Source organism: Octodon degus, unplaced genomic scaffold (genome assembly GCF_000260255.1).
Source record: "Octodon degus isolate 3935 unplaced genomic scaffold, OctDeg1.0 scaffold00020, whole genome shotgun sequence".
Taxonomy (NCBI): Eukaryota; Metazoa; Chordata; class Mammalia; order Rodentia; family Octodontidae; genus Octodon; species Octodon degus.
This window is the reverse complement of record NW_004524596.1, coordinates 15,184,405-15,199,311: the sequence shown is the minus strand read 5'-3', so window position 1 is coordinate 15,199,311 and position 14,907 is coordinate 15,184,405. Positions and strand designations below refer to the sequence as shown.

Genomic DNA, 14,907 nt, shown 5'->3' with positions numbered 1-14,907 from the left:
AGAAGAAGAAGAAGAAGAAGAAGAAGAAGAAGAAGAAGAAGAAGAAGAAGAAGAAGAAGAAGAAGAAGAAGAAGAAGAAGAAGAAGAAAGGGACCACACTGACAGAATTTTGAGGCAAGGGCAACTTGTCCACATAATTTAACTACTGGCGCCCTCTGGTGTTGAAATGCCACAGCAGTCCATCTCCACACCGGGTTTGCAAAGCAGAAAAGGTTGTCAGAGGACTTTGCTTTTTATTTGCAAATGTTCTGTCATTTCCCCAGGGCAGCTATATCCTTGTCTTAATATGTTTTAAAAATTTCCAATCACATGTCAGAATAGACAATGCAAGACAATGGAAGTGCTTTGAAAAGCCAGGACCACTAAAGGCAAAGCCAGGGCTGACGCAGACAGCAGAGGGAGCAGGGGTGACTCCAGGAGGCGGGGTAACCGACCCTCAGAAGGCACAGGTGGGCCAGCTGGAACCAAAAGAAAGCTGGGGTGCAATCACATGAATGTGGTCACACTGGCCATCTCCGTCACCCTCTTCTGTTCCGTTGGAGACACCAAAACCAGGAGCCCGGGGCTGCCCTGGAAGGCTCCGTCCAGAGGCCAGCTAGAGCGCATGCACACAGGTTTTACTCAGATGAAGCTCTATGGAGAAGAAATGATGCTGCTTTGCCTGGACAGAGCTTTTGGGAAAAAACCATCCCCATTCCACAGTGCCCAGCTGGGTGTCTGCTGCATAGCTACTGTGTGTCGGGTGGGGCTGTGGCGGCAGCAGTCTCAGGCCAGCGTGGGGATGCGTGTACTGCCCTTCACGCTCCATACTGGACACCCTAATGTCCTCTGGAGAGATGCTGGCTCCATGTTCATGCCCTTTGGTGAGATTAAAGTCATGACTGCAGTGAGGAGGGGCAGGCCAGCAGGAATTCTAGAGCAAGGAGACGTTCTGAGGACAATGACAAAGCCATTCCTGAGCAGGCACTTGCATGTCCATGCTCCAGAGGTTCTTCAGATTAAGCTAATCTAGTAATTGGAGGGGTGCATCGCGTAGTCTCCCCCGGCACCATCAAATACCCCTGGAAAGGGTCCCGACGTGGCCCAGAACCAGCCGGCGGCAGCAGTGCCAAGCCTGGCCCACTCTCCTCCTCTTGTCCTTTGCCCGCGGCCTGCTCCCCACATCTTTCCACACCTGTGCCCACCCTCTGGGGCGGCTCAAGCCTCGCTCCTCTGAAGCCTTTGCTGAGCTTTCCAGGCACACTGGCTCCTCGGGCCCTTCCACTATGCACACGTGTTTCTGATTCACTGCTTGAATTATTACTACCTCTTAATGTGCTGTAGGCAAGCAGAGCTTGTCCTACCTTCAGCCTCCCCTGACGTCCTGCACAAAGCCAGCTGCCGTGCTTTCCAGAACATTCCAACTCTCTGGAACATGCAGTGTGTACTCGGGCAGCAGAAACAACCCCTCAGACGGGAGCCCAGCAGGCAGCAGGTAACTGAAATCCCAAACTCACGCCACAGGCTCTTGCTGACCATGCAAAGTTAAACGCCAATGCAACAGAGGCACGGGCGGCTCACGTGGCTGTTCTAAAACACACACACGATAATTAAAAGCACCCTTGTGTTATGGCTTCCTTACCTAATTCAAACATGAAAAGGAGGGGTAGGCTTTGAAAATGCGCTGTCTAGGAGCCTTCCGTCAGCAATTTTTTGTGCATGTGGGTGAAGATGTGTATGGGGATGTTTGTGGCAGCCTTAATTAAACGGCGACAACACAGAAATACATGCCCACCAAGAAGGTGATGGAGGGAAACCTCCATAATGGTGGAGACTGTTAGGTGTCATTAAAAAAAGGAAAGGGCTGGGGAGATGGCTCAGTGGCACAAGTGCCTGCCTGGCAAGCTCAAAGTCCTGAGTTCAATCCCTGGTACCCCTTGAAAAAAATGTTACTCATTTTTAAAAAAAAAAAAAGTAGGATACACAGATATGCACTGTCTTGGAAATACTTTGAAACATACCTATGAAAAGTAAATTACAGAACATTTAATTAACACGTATCTATTGAATACTAATGTGCCAGGTGCTTTCTAGGTACTGGGAAAGCAGCAGAGAACAAGACAGACAGACAGACAGACAGACAGACAGACAGGTGTTTGCCTCTGGCTCCCTTCTCCAGGACTGGAGATCAAACACAGGCCTTTGCAGTGAGCTACGCCCCACGGCCTTCATCAATTTTATATTTTGAGACAGGGTCTTGCTTAGTCACTCATTTATCCAGGCTAGGATTGAACTTGTGATCCTCCTGCCTCGGCCTTCCAGAGTGCTAGGAGTTCAGCTGTGTGCCACTCCGCTGGGCTGAGAGCAGGCCGCTCGGGGGAGACCTCACAGCAATCATATCCGTGAGTGGGGGGCAGGGGCATGTGGGTATCGTGGACAGTGCCTCAGCTGGTTCCCGCAACCCCTGACTCAGAGTCCACTGCTCCCGCAGAGTATGGGCTGGCCCTAGTGACTCTCTTCTGAGGACAGAAAATGCCACAAGTGCCAGGACGTGCCTTGTGAGGCTGGGTTCGTCCTTTGGGCATCGTCTTACTTTCTCGCTGCCTGCTTGCTCTGAAGGAAGGCAGCCCTCATGCTGCCAGCTGCCCTATGGAGCGGTCCGGCTGGTGAAGCTGGTCCCCAGGCTGCCAGGGGCCCACCACACTCCCGCGACAGGCCCTGTATCCTAAACTGCACCTCATTTCTCAGCCACGGATACTCAGAAAGTGAATATTGGTTGTTTTCCACCGGGGAGTTTTGGGATAGTTTGTTATGCAGCAAGAGATGCTGAGGTTTTGTTTGCAAACACCCATGCTACATGCAAATGCACACACAGGGGCTTGAGAGGGCCCATAAAAAATTTCAGTAGCAGTTAAGTCTGGAAGTGGAACTAGAAAAGGGACAAAGAGATGCACTCCCTCAGGGATTGCCTGAATCGTCAACAGCAAGCGTGCATTTATGTTACTGGTGCTCTTTAATTCTGAAAATACAAATGAAAGTTGGAGTTATGATTAGAGGCCTAGTTGTTTTAAAAACAATATTGGGCATTTTGCAAACTGCTGACATAGCCTCTTTAATATGTAGTACTGGAAAAACTGGCTTTCCACATGCCGAAGACATGTCTGTCGCCAGGCACTAAACTACATTCAAGATGGATCAAAGATCTCAATATTAAAATGGAAACACTACATCTGTTGGAAGAGGGAACAGGCAGAAATCTTGAAAAAAGACACAGGGGTAGGCAGAGAGCTCATGAACGAAACCCAGATCACACGGGAAATACTTCAAAGAATCAACAACAGGGATCTCATCTTATTTAAAACCTTTTGCACATCAAAAGAAATCACCAACAGATTGAAAAGACAACCCCCAGAGTGGGAAAAAATTATAAGCAGTTGTCTCTGAGAAAAGAAGATTTCTATCTATCCAGAACACATAAAAACTGAAAAAAAAAAAAAAAATCAGGCCCTTAAATTCAAAGACTCAGTCCAAAAATGGGCAGCTGAGATGAAAACACACTCCTCAGATGAAAAAAATACAAAAAGAAAATAAATACATGAAAAAAAAGTTCAACATCACTGGTCATTCAAGCGATGCAAATTAAAACAACACTGAGATTCCATCTCACCCCAGAAAGAACGGCTGTCATCAAGGAAACCACCAATAACAAATGCTGCAGGAGCCGTGGGAAAAGGAGCCCTTCTCCACTGTTGGTGGGAGTGCAGGATGGGGCAACCACCATGGAAATCAATGTGCAGATTCCTTGAAAAACTAAGATTAAAGGTCTCATTCAACCCTTCTGGGCATCCTTGCAGGAGAATTAAAAACATTGTACCACAGGAAACTGTGTCTGAAGATCTGGCTTTCCTCTTAAACTAGTCCCCGGTGTCTGAAGGCTTCAGGGCAGCTGTGCAAAAGACAGAGGAGGGTAGAGTGGGCCAGGTGCCCATGATAGTGCCGTATCTGCTTTCCTTATATTTTCCGAGCGGTGCACCATTCCTGGAGATGCTGCGATACCAGGTCGACCCACTGGGTGAACAGAGCAGGCTTCTGACCCACCTCTCTGCTCCGAAAATCTATTTCCTACAGTGTCCTCAAAGAGAAGCCAAATCAGATACTAATCTAACGAGATACTCCACTTGGCCTTAGCTGAAGGTCCGAGAAGCTACCCATATCTTTAGAGAAGGAAATGACAACCGGCAGGTGCAGGCGCCTTTCCCTCCAGAGGCACCAGCTCCCAGTGCCAGCTGAGAAATATGACTCGGGGGGAGCAGGTCCCAGAGAACTCCTGGTGCAGGTGACAGCACGATGCAGAGGCCAGGACTGCCCAAGGGAAGGGTGCAAGGGGTCAGACACCCTGGAAACTTGTGAGGCACACACAGGAGCCCTGGAGCCTGGTTTCTGTATGGCTCACGATCCCCACGTTCCACGTGATACGCTGCTGCCGGGAGGGGATCAGGAGGGACAGAGGGAGGCAGAACTTTCTTTGTGGCTCCACATAGCCACCCTGGATACACAGCTAGGGTTACAGGCTTTACAGCACATGCGGCAGGCAGAGCAGACAGGCTATGTGAGGGAGAGGAGGAGCCGAGGAAGGACACTGCGACTGAGTCCAGGGCGGACGCGCAAGCCTCCCTGCGGTCAATGAGCTGTGTGATGTGTGCCGCTGACTTCACCTCTGAGGCTCAGCTCCTCCCGTGAGGACACTATCACCCATGGCACGGCCCAGCCAGTGAGACAGCACTTGGGCGTGGCTCCTCCCAGAGCGAGCTCTGCACCTGCATCACGTGAGACAGCCCCAGTCTGCAGCTCCTGCTGACTTCTCCGCCAAACTCCAAAAACAGTTCTTCCTTTCAACTCCACTGTCTTTTCCCAGACGAGATATCACTAGACTTGTAGGCTCACTTTGTGTCCCCCTCATTACCTAGCTGGAGACATGGCCTCACCTTCTCCCTTCTCTGTGTTCCCCTCTCGTGCTCACAGATGGTCTCTGTCCAGAGTGCTTCTATTTTTGAGACCAGATCTCAGTACTCAGTCCAGGCCAGTTTGCACCTGCTATATTGGCAGGCTGGCCCCAAACTCCACCTCCTCGTGCCTCAGCCTCACAAGTGCTTGGATCATGGGCTCTCCTGGCTTGCCTAGAGTTCTTAATAGACATAACCAGTAAGAAACGAGATATGAGAGCTGGGGAAGTAGCTCGGCAATCTAAGCGCCTGCCTGGAAAGCGTAAGGACTGGGTTTGGTCTCCGGTACTGCATGCAGAGCTGGCCCCAGAGCCACACTATGCTGGCCACCGAAACCAGGTGTGGTGGCACACACCTGTAATCCCAGCACCGGGGAGGATGAGACAAGAGGATCACTATGAGTCCGAGCTGCATAGCAAGCCCCTGTACCAAATAAATAAATAGATAAGAAAGAAACGAGAAACAAGGGCTTGTGCTCTAGTCGATTCTGGAGCTCACTTTCTAGGCTGTGAAAAAGAGACCAGGATTTCTTTCAAGGACAGAATGAGGCGTGGGTTGGGGGAGGGGCAGCAACTCACCTTTACACTGCAAACCCTGCCGCAAGAGGCCCCAGAGCAAGGACCCACAGTGGTCACAGAAGGTGGGCACCTTGTAGTTATGGATCCCAAATTTGTGTGGCATGTTGACGCTGAACCGCTGGGAGCCCACCTGCAGGGAACGAAAGCACGGCGTCAGCACCCGTCCAGCTCCTCCTCGCCTGAGGCCTGAGGCCTGAGCCCAGCGCGCACCTCAGAGACATCTCTTCAGAAGCAACATGTCACTGGAGGCCCCAGCCTGGCTCTGAAGGCCTCCTGGGAAACGGAGGGAACTCACCGCCCTCCTGACCAGGCTTTCACTCCCGACATACCTAACTCGCAGCCGGGTGCGCTGAGCACAGGACAGGCTGAGCCTGGCCCTGCTATGTCCCCTCCAGGCCTCCAGGCTTCAACACAACCGTAATGCCCAACCCAGAGTGTGCACCTAGCACTTAGGCCCCACATGGGACAGCTCCATGTATCTTCACAGCTACTTGGTACATGGAGGCCTCAGCCAGGCAGAGGACTGGCTGACAGAAGAAGGCTAAGAGGGTGGAACCTGAGGGGTGCTGAGGTACAGTTCTCACCACACACCAGGCCCTATCACCTCAAACCCCTCACCAGCACTGAGGCTCAGGACTACGGTGACCCTGGTCCCTACTGAGGAGACTGAGAGACAGGCCCTGCCTGCAGGCTGAGGAGAGGCAGAGACAACTTCCTCTACCGAGTCTGTGGCCACTTGCCCACTTACATAAAGGTAGCAGAGAGGCCGTGGCACAGGGCAGGAAGAGGACAGGCATGGGCCAGGCCTTCAGGACACAAGCCACCCTGAGGTCTCAGGCAGGTGTCCTGACTTCTTGGGGTCTGGCACTGCTCATCTGGCAAATAATGATGACACTCCCGCCCTCTTTAACATGACAGGATGGTGAGATGTAAGGGCTGAGGCCACCGCCCTGGTTCTCCTCTGCCTTCCATGGTGCCACTCTCCGGATGTGTGCAGTAGCACAACCACACAGCTGGGCAGGGGATGGGTAACTGTGTGTGGATGGGCTGGAAGGAGGTGGCTCTCGGACTTCAGGATTAGGAGAGCAAGCTGCATGCTGGCTTCCGGCTGCTGGGGAACAGAAGGTCCCCTGAGAGCTAGGCAGGGTCACAAGTATGAACATGGTGCATTCTCTCTCCAGGGCTCTGGCCTGAGTAAGGAGCTCCCCGTCACCTGCCCCGCGATGAGTGTCCCTCCACCAACCCACCTGGGTACAAGCTGTCTAGGTTTACGGAGAGCATCTGTAGCCACCATAGGCTAGCTTGACAGCCTCGGGACCTGGCCCCTCGGGACAGGTGAGCTCCCTGCCCCCGCTCCAGCCTCACAGTCCTGGAGATGTGAACAGAAGCAGATTTCCCAGAACGACGTGAATGACAGCTGGAGGTGAAGCTGCCCCAGATTACCAGTTCAGTGTGGAGCTGGGGACCTCTAGGTGACCCTTGGTGGGACCATGAAGGCCCCGAGGCATCCGGGCAGGGAGCATGGGCCAGAGCCAGGGAGATGGAGAAGCCTGCACACGCTCAGGGAGACACGCATGCGTACATGCTCCGCAGGAGAAGGGGTGAGTGGGGCACTCTGGACGACACAGGGAGGACAAAGGGGGAGAAAGAGAACTGTCAGACTGAAAAGCAGGAACGGAAAGAGGATGATGCGGGATGCGCTGTGCCTTGGTTATCACACCGAGAAGTGTAGGCAGGGACGTGAGTCCTCAGTGTCACACGCAGACCTGAGACTCAGGGGCTGGAGATGGGGAGGGTCCAGGCCGCGTGACAGCAGAACACCCTCTGCTGGGCCGGAGGGCATCAGGGGCATGATGCTGGGGGCTGCGGAGTCCGCGTGTGCACGCAGATGCGTGTGCATGTGCGTCGCACTGAGGGGGACGCACTGAGGAAGGAGCTGGCTTCTGAAAGGGCGGGGCAGCGCCTGGAAGAAGGCACCTGCATCTCCACCACGGGCCTCGGGCAGCGCAGGACGGTGGTGGGCGGGGACACGAGCGCAGGGAACCAACTCCACCGAGCTAGAAACCCAGCGCCCCCTGCCTCGGTGCATGGCTACTCATCCCTCAGGACATGTGCCAAATTTGAAAACACACTTCACAGGAGACTTTCCACTCTTCACTCTTCCAGGTAAGACAGAAAGAAGTAGCAGGTCATGGATGAAGTGGGTGCTGCGCAGTCCACGTCTCAACCCTCTAGCCAGCATGACACTGACTCTGGTGGGACTTTGCCCTCCTCCGAGAAAGTGAGGACAGGCTTAGAGACCTGCAAGGCTCGCAGGTGACCACCCCCAGGAGATCCTTGCAGGCAGGACCCACGTGTTCTGTGCTTCTGCGGGCCATGGCACAAGGCCTGCTGTACAGGGATGCCCACTCAACGGTCAATGTCCCTAGGAAGGACGTCGGGCAGCAAACAAGCTGTCTCTCCCTTTCGTTCTCTTGTGAAAGTAAGGAAACTGGGAGGTCAGATGCTGGGCTGTCTTCTAACCAAGACAGTGGACCTCATACAAATAACGCAGGGCTCAGCTGTCCCTTCAGGAGCATGGCAAGCTCGGACTAAGCTTTAGCCGACACCCCTTCTCAGAGATGGTATAGCAGCAAAAGGAGAGAAGGGATGAGAAATGTTTTAGATGCCAAGATGCTACATGGTTAAATTACTTTGAAGAAGTGGGTAGAAAGTCACCTCTTGGAAGCTAAGGTATAAACCCACCTGATTCTAAGCCCAGCTGGTTATAAATCCACCCAGCCCCCTATTCTAGTGGCCTATGATTATACAGTAGTCTTTAAATCTTTAATGTAAAGTATGCCTTCGAAATCATCTATTCTGCCGCAGGCAACACCACTATTATACCTGCCATCATCCTAGAAAAGCTTTTCAAATCTATCAGTGGCGCCATCACTCTTCCACTTCCTCAGCCAGGAAAACTCGGCCTTCCTGCTTGAATCTTCGTACTTCCTCCGCTCCAGCAACTTCCCTGAAGCCGTTTAATGCGCTAGTGTCCAAGGCCGAGAGACAACACAGTGCGGTGGCCAGTGGCCCGAGCTCCAGGACAGACCCCCTGGGTTTGTGGGGAGTTCTGTTGGCTTTTGGAGATAGGGTCTTGCTATGTAGTCCAGCCAGCGCTGAAGTCACTGTCACCCAGGGTGGCCTTGAACTATGCAATACTTTCTCATTCTCCTGAGTTCTGGGATTACAGATGCAGAGGCCACCTGGGTTTGAATGTGGCTCTTGCTTTTTAAAATTTATGTAACTGGTACGGGGTCTCACTAGGCAGCTCGGGCTCCTAGTGATCCTCCTGCTTTCAGCTTCCCCAGCGCTGGGATTACAGGCGTGCATGTTCTCAGAGGCCGGCTTAGCACATGTGGGAGTGGGGCCTGTGAGCCATGTGGTGCCAGGGATCGATCCCCAGTCCCTGGGCTTGCCTAAACAGGCGCTTAGTCTGCTGAGCTATCTCGCTGGCCCTATGACCTTCATTTTTGATCAGCACAATAAATACAGTGTTGGGATAGAGAAGTTTGCTTGGGGGCCACAGGAGAGGCAGTAGGTAGGGGAAGAGGAAGCCCAGAATGCCCGCGCTGTAAATATCTACCTCATCCGGCGTTTCCTGCTTCTTCAGTCCAGCGCACTTCGTGATGATGAGTTCATGGCACCGCTTGTGGACAACACAAGTGCAAACTGCAAGCAGCAAGAAACCCAATGGTGAGCGACAAGTGCAGAAAGAAAGCTTCTACCCTGAGGCCTGGTGTGTGTCAGTGGCGGAGGGAAGGGAATCCACGTCCCTCCTGCCACTGAGTCTGAATATCAGAGCCTCCTTAGAGTCCTTCGCACAGGTATTTCTCAGGTCTGCCGCCAGAGCCCCGAGGGTTTCCTACACACACTGCAGAAGAATGAAGTGGCTATGCACAAACAGCCTGGTGGAGCTTTCTCGTTCTGCGTGCACCAGTTGCCTCGTGGCTGTCACCTGCTTCCCTGCTGGGAAGTCCTTTCTAAAAAGAAGTCATGTTGTTCCCTACCATCCTGAGTCACCACAGAGTAGCTGGTAGGTGAGGGAGAAATAACCTAGATGACGCTGAAGATCTTAGGTGGTTGTTGGTTTTTATTTTCTTTCCATCTGACTGTACCCTCACAGGCTAAACTTTGAAGTTTTCCATTTTAATATGTCCACAAAAAGTGGCCTGTAGGATCATGGGGCGGGAGGGGAGCAACTGGTGGCTAAACAGCTGAGTTCTCTGCGGCCACATCTGTCATGTCATAGCCAACAGAGCCGCCCTAGCTTCCCCAAGGGTGAGAGCATGCTGGGCAAGGAGACAGGCCAGCCTCTCCGTTGTCACTGTCAGAGCCTCATGTGACCAGCTCACCTTTCTGTCCTCCAGCTCTGAACAACTTATCCTTGAACTGGTGGTCAATTAAGGAAGTCTTCACTACCTTCAAGTGAGCATCATCAGCATCATCATCAGTATCATTACCACGATTATTACTTGTAGCTCTGAGGTTGGAACCCAGGGGTGTTTTACCATTGAGCTATATTCCCAGCCCTTTTATTTATTAATTCATGTGTTTAATTAATATTGTTTAAATTTCTGTTTTTGGTACAGGGTCTCACTACACAGCTTGGACTACTTGTGGTGATCCTCCTGTTTTCAGCCTCACTGGTGCTGGGACTACAGGTGTGTGCCACCACGCCCACGCCTGGATTCAGTGGCCAGCTCAGCATGCTCAGGGCGGGGCCGGTGTGGCAAGTGGTGCTGGGGATTGAACCCCGGTCCCTGTGCTTGCCAAAGCACCGCTTAGTTCACTGAGCCATCTCGCCAGCGCTCCCAGCCCTTTTATTTATTTATTCTTTTATTCTGAGATGGCCCTACTAAGTTAGCCAGGCAGGGATAGAATTTGCGATCCTCCTACTTCAATGCCCCTAAGTACTGCAGTGTGCAGCGTTAACAGTATGTGTCACCACACTGGCTGAGCTTTAAATTTTTTCAGAGTTAACGGTGAAGATTAAAAAAAAAAAAAGAGTTGACAAGAACTATTCGGTGATCTTGACTGAAACAGGCAGGTAAGAGTACTTCAGGGAGCTGGCAGGGAACAGGCCTACACAGTATAAAACAAACTTCCAAAGAGGCAGCACTCGCCTGCCTAGGAGAGATCAAATCAAAGAGCTACCAGGGCTGCTGTGCAGAACCCGAGTGCTGCGGGGATTAGGAGCTGCCCGTCTGCAAGGCGCCAGCAAAGCACATCCGCAGAGTAACACGGTCAGGGGCAAAGCCCGCAGGGTTCCCCTTCTTGGAGAGGGTGGACACGCCCATCTTAGAGTGTGGCAGTCCCCAAGCTTTGGCACATGGCACCAGGCGCAGGTCTAGTGGAAGATGATTCTTCCACGGATGGGGCGGGGTGGTGGGTTTTGGGATTGGTATCTCTAAAGGGCAGGTAACTCCCATGCACAGTGTTCAGGAGCAAGTTCATGTGTGCTCCTGGGAGAATCCAGCGCTCTGCAGACCTGACAGGAGGCGGAGCTCAGGTGGAGATGGAGCCAGAGGAACAGCCACAAACACAGCTGGAGCTTCAGCCCACTGCCCACGGCTCACATCCTAACAGGCCCCTAATTGGTAGTGGTCCCGGGCCGGAGGGTCGGGAACTCCTGGCCCGAGAGCCTCTAAGTGGCGCCAGACCCAGCACTCCTTCCCCAAGCGAGAGCGGTCTGAATAACCACGGGGGTCCAAAGTCGCGTCCATAAAGTACTGCTTACCTTGACACTGGTATCCCTGCTTTCCTATGACACCCCTGAAAAGAAGAGCACAGTCCTTTAAGAAAAGGAAACACGGAGCCACTCTATGCTCCCCACCCCCGCTGCCCTGAGCCCTGAGAGCCCGTTGCAGGGTGCAGGTACCTCTCCTCCCCAGGTGCCTCCAGGAGCCACCACCCAGAAGGCCACACCAGGCAGTCGTGCCAGCGGTGCCAAGGTACTGGAAAGCTGCACCTGAGCCTGCCTGCTCTGGACAGGCCCCGGGCAGCCCAACATTCCTGTCACTGTGGATGAAACAGGCACCACTCGTCCTCAGCACCAGGAGGCACTCGCAGACTCTGACTGTGGGCAAGGGCTGTGGCTAGCAGGCACACTGCCTGGGCATTCTGAGACAGCTAAGTCTGTGGTCAGGACTGGGCGTAGGGGGTGGGGGTCAAGCTACTGTTTGGGTGACCAGAAACAGTCTCGATTCCTTCCACAGCCAGAGCCGAGTCCCTGGGGCAAGGCTGGAGGCCAGCAAGGACGTGGTCAGGCCCACCTACCCATGTGCAGAACCTCAGGGGGTCAAGAACTCCATGCAGTTCCCAGCCCAGTGAGACATGCTGGAAGTGATGGGGTCCCATCCCAGGAGACAGGGCTCAGTGGTGACCAGCAGAGGCTGAGAGGAACCCTTGGTCTCTAAACCCAGCCACTTAACTCACGACCGAAGTGTGGACCACGGTGTTCAGGCCACAGGGAAGTACAGGGAAAGGTGCTCCTTGAATGGGGCTGGGAACAGGGGCTGTTTCTGCCCACACAGGATTGTCCCTGAGCTAGGTAATCTCAGACATCCATGCTACTCTCAGTGACTTGCTTCCTTATGCCACAAGTGTAGGATAAATGACTAAGGAATCTAGGTGGCTGCGGAACCCTAGTCACATGTCCCCTGGCTGGTTCTACTGTAAAACCTCGCCTCATCTGTCCTCCTGGGCTGCACCCAAGTGTGTGGGCCGCTTCACACTGGCTTTGAGAGCCCAAGGGCACTGGCCAGAAAGGCTGGTGAGATGTCAGGCGAAGCATGAGGTCTAAAGGCCGGCTGGGCTGAGGCGGACTCACGCCTCCCTCATCTCATAGCTAGAGGACAGCAGCTGGTCTCTATTTCTGAACACTGTCCTTGTCAGCGAGATGGAGCTCATACTACGTGGTTCACAGGACAATGGGAAGGGTGAATTAGGTGTTTTTGATATTTAAGATTAAGACCTGGCATGGGGTGATAGCCATTGAAATTCCTCCTCCAAGCATAATGAGATCAGTGCCCTGTATCCGCTCCACTACTTGGAGGCCAACCACCCTCACTGGATCAAAGCACTCATCAGAAGAGATGCCACCTCCTCCAGGCAGCCTCCTGGACCATTCTAGAACCTGAGAACCCACTATGTGCAGCGAGAGTGCTTGCTGAGGACGCGCTGGTACCCCAGAGGCCTGCAGCCTGGGATTTTTCACTTTGCCATGGAAAAGTTCAAGCCCTTATTGGAAAAGCAAAGAGAACAGACCCTGTGAGGGTCCAGCTCCCACCGTCAATGAGGAGCGGCCGGCCCGTACCATCTCTGCCCTTGGCCTGTTCCCCACTTCTTCAGAATTAGTTTTTAGCAAACTCTAAGTATTCAACTCAGCTTTCTGAAAGAAAAGGATTCTTCCCAAAAGTACCATTACACTATCACCGCCGGTGATAAACTCTTCACGGCTCCTTCTCTGCCTTTATTTCCCATGCACCACACACACACACACACACACACACACACACACACACACACAGAGGAAAAGTCTTCGGCAGTCAGAGGAAGAGCAGAGCACACCACTGCGGCTTATTTTCTGTATTTCTCTCTCTCAACGTGCACAGTATAATTTATTTTTATCTGAAATTTATTATTTTTTCAATTCCAGTGAAAGTTTTAAAATCTGAGAAACTGCTCTACAATCTGTTTTATTAAAGAAAACCCTGGCTGTCATTATCACATTCTTCAAGGCTTCTTCTGGCTCTGTATCATCATAAAATTCAGCACAGGCAATGCTCTTTCCTTATTAAAATATATCTTCCAAATCTTAGAAGCAGAACACTAAAAATATATCAAAATTACACTCACAGCCACCTTCCAAGGCTAATCCTTAATATACATCATATTTAAAATTTAATGAGAGAAATCTCACCTCCATTTCAAATTTAAATGTGATGATTTTTGTCTGGCAAAAACTCCTACTTCCCCCATTATTAACTTTCACAACAAAATAACTTCTCTTATTTATACCAGCCTATTTTAACACAGTCACACAGGGTCATAATTGCAATGTCTCGCTGCCATGCAGCCTGGACCACTGGTGGTACATGTGAGACTGTCCCACCGGGTGGTTTTTTATTAATTTTATGAGCACAAAGACCGATAAAAGTGATTAGATCTGTTTGTACCACCAGAGTCCAAGCCGCCCGGTGGGACAGCCACGCAGGTGCCATGAGATCCGAGGCCACAGGAACGTGTTAGGTGAATCCATCATCTCCCCGCCCCCATCTCCACCTCAGTCCCAGAGAGGAGTCCTAAGCAGAGGTCCCCAGCAGGGAGGGCTTACCAGATGAAGTCTCTGCAGTGGGAACAGTAGGTGGGCTGCCGAAGGTAAGTGGCCATGAACTTGTGGCCATTGACCTGGTGGACCCTGCGCCTGACGGCCCCTTGCCTCTTCCTCGGTCGCATGCGCTCCCTAAACACACGCTCTTCATTGTCTTTGGGGGCTGGAGAAAGACAGAGAAAGAAGGAAGCACAGTGGGTTAGCGCATTTGAACAAGGACTTCCTGCTCCGGCCACGTACCTTGGGTGACCGCAGGTGAGGCAGCTTTCACCCATCCCGATCTGCATTCTGCTCCCAGCGAAGCAGCATGTTCCTCTCCACACCAGCCTCACGTTCAAGGGTGTGGGAGTCAAATGGTGGAAGAAAGAGGGAAGGGAGGAGGGAGGGAGAAAGTCTGGGTGGCGACCCTGGGGCCACGATGCCCCAGGGCCACGACACTCCTCAGCCTCGGCCTCTGCAGGCATCTCCCTCAGCACACAGGGACTTCGCTGCTTCCCCGTCCCCTACCGGAGAGATGGGGTGACCCCCACCCTCACCTGCCTAGTAGCCTAGCACAGAGCAGTAGTGGTCTAACATACCTAACTTCTTCCTCTTTCTCAAGCCCACACCAGGACACCAACAACTTTTTGCCAAAGGTCAAAATAAGGAAACGCAACACTGAAAATGGACAGCTCCCAACTCCGGCCTTAACACCCACTGGAAATGAAAGCGTCTCATTTCTTCCTCCCTGCCACCTCTAAGACTGCCCTGAACCTAACATCGCCTTGCAAGAGGACCAAGAGACAAGCACAAAAATACTAACGACCGTTGTTGGGGCTGCGGGTTTGTGAGCACCCTGGGGCACCTTTGCCCCACTGTGATGGCTCTCTGGAGATGGGGGCAATTAGGCAGGATGAGGTTGTGACCGGAGGGCCTCCCCTGGGGCATACAGTAGCCTTCTAGGCACAGGAAGAGACCCAAGTGGGCGGCCCTC

The 14,907-nt window shown here is 52.6% G+C and overlaps 1 protein-coding gene and 1 non-coding gene across 2 annotated transcripts in view; both read right to left on the bottom strand.

Moving 5' to 3' along the window:
* Window positions 1-14,907, bottom strand: part of Prkce (protein kinase C epsilon) — a 503,843-nt gene that overhangs the window by 180,951 nt on the left and 307,985 nt on the right. The window contains exons 3-6 of the mRNA XM_012513910.2: window positions 13,938-14,097; window positions 11,340-11,374; window positions 9,186-9,271; window positions 5,561-5,690 (exon numbers count right to left, since the gene is read on the bottom strand). Coding sequence (XP_012369364.1) covers window positions 5,561-5,690; window positions 9,186-9,271; window positions 11,340-11,374; window positions 13,938-14,097 — 411 coding nt within the window. The remainder of the gene's footprint in view (window positions 1-5,560; window positions 5,691-9,185; window positions 9,272-11,339; window positions 11,375-13,937; window positions 14,098-14,907) is intronic.
* On the bottom strand, window positions 4,002-4,187 carry LOC111815728. The gene has a single exon (XR_002820379.1). It is a non-coding gene; the product is annotated as a U2 spliceosomal RNA (small nuclear RNA).